Consider the following 5942-nt stretch of genomic DNA (forward strand, 5'->3'; position numbering starts at 1 on the left):
TGATGTTTATTGATGTTAATGCTCAGGACTCACTGGTGATCCACCGTTCCATCACCTCCATAGACAGATATTCACAGGCCATCTGTGTTAAACAACAAGCAAAGTATCACCAACTGAGCACACGCTTACATCTCGATCTCATGACCTCTGAGAACAGTCTGAGACAGTTTACAGAAGAGTAATATTCCTTCCCGGAAAACCAGTCTCCTTGAAGGTTTTGAATACTCCAGAGATCCATTGAGTCTCCGATACAGACTTTAAAACAAGGACTGTAATTGTCTGTCATATCTAAATATAGATCTAATCATACAAAAGGCTGCTGGTGAGCTCAGCTAGGACCTCATTGGGAAGGGGAAGGATCATATTATTTCATCAAAAGTGGGTAATGGTCCTTTTGAAGACACCAGACTGAACAGAAGATAGAAAAAAAGAGATTCTGATTAAACCGTTTTTTTATGATTGATTGAATAGGACACGGAATATGTCTTTGAGGAGAAAAAAGAACTTTAGATTCAGTTAGGCCCTCTCCTCTTCGCTTGCTTTAGCAGAAATGCTGTCAAAGGTGACTCACAGTATCACAGTGGGCAGGGTCCAGCATGGCAGCCGGGAGGCTGAGCAGGCTGAGGAGCTGAGCGTTCCGCCACTGCTCTGCTGGTAGGTTCCTGCGTGGGTAGACCATCCTCAGAGACAGCAACGCTGCCGTCACAGACTACAGAGAAGAGTTGTTGATGTGTCCACAAGTTTTTGGGTAGAAAAAATGAAACCAAGAGAATAAAAACTGAATGAAACATTGCAAAACACATTTTCAGTGTTTTTAATTTGCCCTCATGCTGTAAATATTATTCCACACTTTCAAATAAGATTCATAAGTTTAGTCAGTTCCAACAAATTTCCTTGTAACATGGGACTTTTAAAGCCAGACATTGATTTGTTGTATTGTTCAAGTTTCTCTTTATGAAGTACAGCTTGAACCAACCTTTGTGTGAGGGCCAAACTCTTCTGTCAGCTTTTTCCAGGGATGCTCATATTCCAGAAACATCTGGCCCAGTCGTGGGTAGGAGGGGTCGCTGCAGGATTTATTTCAACATGTGTGATTAAAGGAGCACCACAAAGTCGTGGTAATAATGTGATAACACTTCCCTGGATCCTGGAAAAGTTCTCTCATGCGTGGAGGATGCGTTTAAACATTCAATGCTTCTCACCTGGCGCCATTGGTCATCTCATGGGCGCAGTTGAACATCCCCACCAACACTTTCTTGTCATCGATGCGAGACAGCATAATGATCACAGAGGCATAGATGGTGATCAGATCCAGGTAGTTTTTGGTGAAGTCGAAGTTGACGGCCTGAAATCAAAATGAGCGACCCCTCTCAGCGGACCAAAGACTGCTTCCATTTGTGTCCCGACCATTATGGAACCAGAGCAGCAGAAACTATTTCATTTTTTTGTTCCTCCACCCTTAAATCTGACATTTTCTTTCCCCCCACTGAAAGTTTTATGATGGTGATGTAATTAAAAATATAAAGCTTAACTTGATACAGAAAATGAAAACTAGACCTGCAGAGATGCAGCAACACAGGAGCCAAAGATAAGGCTGTGTACCGAGAGCGAGCCCCAAATAAAACACTCCCTCAATACGTAGAGAAGAATAGAGAAGTGGAGAGAGAGATCACTGAAATACAGCACGTGTATAATGCAGGAGGAGAGGAAGAGGAGGTGGCAGAGCAAAGACACGCTTGGCGGCAGCTTGTGTCTCAGGTGGAGGAGAAAACTGTCAAATGTGACGGCGTTGCTGATGCTTACGATATTAAAGAAGCACTGACAGGCGTCGATGGTGTTGAGCAGCTCGTAAACATGGTCCTACATGAAGGAGAGAGAGATGACAACAGGCAGAGCTGCGCGTTGGTTTGAAAGGCGTGAGGCCAGAAGCCTGTTACTGATTTTGAACATTATGTCTGAGACGGGCACCCTGAACTCTATCACGTCCAGGAAAGAGTCGTAGTAGCTGCTTGTGGCTGCCAACACTTCCGACTTCTGTCGCTGGATGCTGATCAGATTTTGCTGCAACAAACAACAAAGAGACGTTGTGATACTCCTGAAAGCAGTTCTTCCTCTGGCCTCTGATACGGGAGGTACTCCGCTGCATTTCTGTTTGATTTAAACCTCCCTCATTTCATGACAATATTAATGCAGTGTGACAATAAAACCTCACACTAACAATATTAAAAACCATTTTTTTAAAGCTTATATCACAAAGCAAAATGGATAAAGAAAAGTGTTGAGGAGGCTAAAGAGGCAAAATCATTCCCACTTACAATGTTCCCTCTGAAGTCAATGTTGGGGAATTTCTTGTTGATGTACTTGATGGCCGTCTCCATGCCCTTTTCTGTCAGCAGGGGAAGACGCGTCTTTGGGTCGGCACACGTCTGCGACAGAAGACGCCACAACCGCGTTTTACTGAACGTTGCATTATCTCAGATCAGCGTTGCTTTCATTAATGCCTTCTGCGGCGACCTTCCAGTTGACCTTGGGTCAACCATCAGAACCGCTGGTCGCCAATGTGAAACGTAAAGGCTCAGCGTGTTTGCAATTCAAACTGGGCCAACGGTTATTTTCTCACCAGAAGCGATTCATTAATTCCTGTGTGCAAGAACAAATCTTATCCAACAACTTTATTTTTTGGGAATCACCAAAGTTTGCTGGGCTCATTTTTGGGCCTGTGATGCTTACTTGGCAGACCTGAATCGTGATACCCGAAGTCTCACTGCAGGAGAAAATAACTGAAATTTGGGGAGGCTGCTCTGACAGCTCTGACCAACTTCCTGCTTGCACTTCCTTTTTGCAGTAAAAAAAAAAGTTGAGTTGCAGCTTGAAGGCTGCTGATTGTGTCAGTGTGTACATTTATAAACAGGGTTCAGTTTCACGTTCCCCCATTTCTCATCATATCATCTAACTCTCACACTTTGAGCTATTATTGTTTTTCAGGTGTTATTAATGGTGGTTTGTATCCTCAAGAGCCTGAATGCAATATGTACCATTAAATAATGTGTATTATTTTATATAGTACATATCCTCTACAGGTGTATAAGTGTATTCAAACAATATCAATAGGTTGTATTTTTTACTACATAAAGGATACATTTTGATTCGTTTCTTGGTGGCTGAAGTGAAGTTCCTTTTTCTTGTCTCTGTCGCTCACTCACTCGCTATCTCTCACCTTCTTAATGTAGTTCATGCGGACCAGAACCCCCTTTCCCCTCTCATTGAGGATGACCAGCTTCTCGGCCAACTTCTGCTGGTAATCCATGGTTGCAGAAATGCCGAACCTCTCCCTCTGTTCGAGCCCTGGCCTCCGGATGTCGCAAAGTCGTCGAGTCGTCAGACACAAGTGCACCCAGAGTCTCACTCTGACAGCAGGTCACATGGGACTGAGGCCGTGGAGGTGGAGCCATGAGGCAAAGCACTACTGAGTCAACCTCCACATTAATAATAACAGGAAAGTGTTTAAACAAAAACACCTGATAAGACCAATATTCTAAAACAAAAACACCCATTTAAAAAAAATAAAAAGCTATTTAATTACGATTTCATATAAAACAAATATGACGTAATGAGAATCTCCAAAATCTGAAAATAACACTTGGACAAACTTGACACCAGGATTTTTTTTAAGCTGTACAGGAAGTTTATACACTTCACCACAAGGCGGCAGCACTAATCAACTGAAACCCAGGATGTCAACGTCTGAAAAGGGCTTCGACCCAAAGAAGCGGCATGTCTGCTCACTGGCTTATTCTGGAAGACTTGCTGTCCTGCACGATAGACAACCTCGGTAACACTTGGACAATACCAAGACATCAGTTATGCAAGACTGTTTTCATAAGTTATTTAATTACTTTTGACTGAACAATTTCGTTATCTTTTTATTGTTAACATTATTTCAATGTAGAGGTCATTTCAACACTAAACCTTTACAAACTGTTGTATTTACACACTAGACGTGGCTCTATTTTGGATTTTGTTGAATCTTGTTCTTGTTGAGGTTTCAGCTTCCATCTGAAGAGACAGTTGTAAAGCAGATGTTCAGTACATGTGATTTATAGTGTAATTATTCCATCACTCATCTTCCAGCAGTGCAGTGTGGGATGGCTTAATCTGCTGAGAGCCTGGCACAAGATGAGAGTAAACATGCGTAAATATAAAGAACATAGTGTCTATTTATGATGGATGAGGAAACTTTAACAGCTGTTATCGATGTTACATGTATGTTGATCAGATAAATTACACATGTTAAAGATTACGGATCATACAGCCGGAGGTAGATACGGAGAACATTAGACTGGAGTTGGCGAAATGCAAAGCTACATATACTGTATATGACACTTATTCAACCATTTACATCCCACTACTTTTTTCAGTATATTACGAGTGTTTGTGTTTGGATTTTTATTTCATTTTGTTATTTTTTGCAGCCTGCAAGAAGAAAAACGAACTAAACAGGATCATTTGCCATCAATATCAGATTAATATGTTTTGCTGCTAATGTTAGCTTTTATTGTTGCAAATCAATAGTGCTACATGATAATAATTTAAAATTACATTATTTATGTAACTCAGAGATCCTGGCTGATATATGCTATCACCTACACAGTATGTAACTTCTTCAGAGCATCAAACTTTCAGCCTTCACTCTCTTGAAATATCAAAATATCTCTTTGAAGAACAGAACTCAACCCCAACGTGTCCCCTGCAGCTATCTGGCATCCTGCACACCGTGTAATTAAGCATCTAAATGGTTAAGAGGCAGCATTCCTGGTTGGCATGTTGAGGCACAGAAGATTGTCTCATATAAAAGCCCCAAGCAGCGATGAGTTAAATATCACTGGCAGGCGGCAGCGTAGTTGTTAGATTATCTGAGTAACTCTGATGTCTGCTGCTAAAAGGCCTCAGGGTTGAGTGGCGATACTTGCATACATGTTCAATCAAACATGAATGATTATTTCTTCCTAATTTCACCCAGTTTATATATGAACATCACAGGCTTTTTTCTTCTTTGCCGAGTTTCTGCCAATAACATCCACCACGTGTATTAGTGTCACACACTTCACGGTCTTATTCACAATGTATCACATGACACTTCCTGTATCAAGGGTGATGTCATGTTTCTCATACATGAAATATTATATATTTCATATATAATATTAGAATATTATATATTATATTATATATAAATATAGTATTATAACACATGTGTGTCTATTTTTGTTACAAACAAGCACTTTATTGACAGATGTCAACAAGCAAAAAAGTGAGTCGTTAAAAAAGGGCGTAAACATAAGCATGCCATTTAACTTTAATGCAGCTTTCAATGTTTATTAGGAGATAGGCTGTGGACTCAACAAGGCCATTAAAACTGAAAATCAAAGTCAAAATGTTTTAACGAATTATCTTAAATTCTTTTTCACTGAGTGTCAGTGTTTCAGCAGTCAGTCAGCATCAGTCTGTAGACTTTTCTCTGCGGGGTTTCACATCAAACAGTAATGGGTGTAAAGCAGCGTACCAGCATGGTGTGACTGAAGAAGAAAGAGAAAGCAAAGACCCTGCAGCCATAAGGAAAAGCAGCAGTGAAATGAGCCGTGACCTTAAACTGTTTTTTTTCCTTAATTACAGGAGTGGGTTAACATCAGACTTGCCCCCATACTATAGCGGGTGGAGGGACACTTCAAACCATAAAAGACCTGGAGCACCAGTATGCAGATACAGGCTGTGCCGGCAGGGGGGCAGATTTATAAATCCACTCATGTGACAGGACGGAAATGGCATTCAAGATGAAGCACTTTTTAAAGCTCAGGTTTATTCTGTCCCACACTGATGTTTTGCTTGGTCAGACCTCATTTAACTGGGGTGTGTCACTTCACGCTGCCCTTTAAAGATAAGACAGA

At 41.1% G+C, this 5942-nt stretch overlaps 1 protein-coding gene across 1 annotated transcript in view; it reads right to left on the reverse strand.

Moving 5' to 3' along the window:
• nckap1l (NCK associated protein 1 like) overlaps window positions 1–3417 on the reverse strand; it is a 13741-nt gene extending 10324 nt beyond the window's left edge. The window contains exons 1-8 of the mRNA XM_029826974.1: window positions 3218–3417; window positions 2316–2426; window positions 1969–2061; window positions 1804–1860; window positions 1203–1345; window positions 977–1067; window positions 572–709; window positions 34–82 (exon numbers count right to left, since the gene is read on the reverse strand). Of these exons, the coding sequence (XP_029682834.1) occupies window positions 34–82; window positions 572–709; window positions 977–1067; window positions 1203–1345; window positions 1804–1860; window positions 1969–2061; window positions 2316–2426; window positions 3218–3307 (772 nt within the window). The 5' untranslated portion in view covers window positions 3308–3417. The remainder of the gene's footprint in view (window positions 1–33; window positions 83–571; window positions 710–976; window positions 1068–1202; window positions 1346–1803; window positions 1861–1968; window positions 2062–2315; window positions 2427–3217) is intronic.
• Between the last annotated feature and the right edge of the window lie 2525 nt (window positions 3418–5942).

The sequence above is a fragment of the Takifugu rubripes genome, chromosome 19, assembly GCF_901000725.2.
Source record: "Takifugu rubripes chromosome 19, fTakRub1.2, whole genome shotgun sequence".
Lineage (NCBI taxonomy): Eukaryota > Metazoa > Chordata > Actinopteri > Tetraodontiformes > Tetraodontidae > Takifugu > Takifugu rubripes.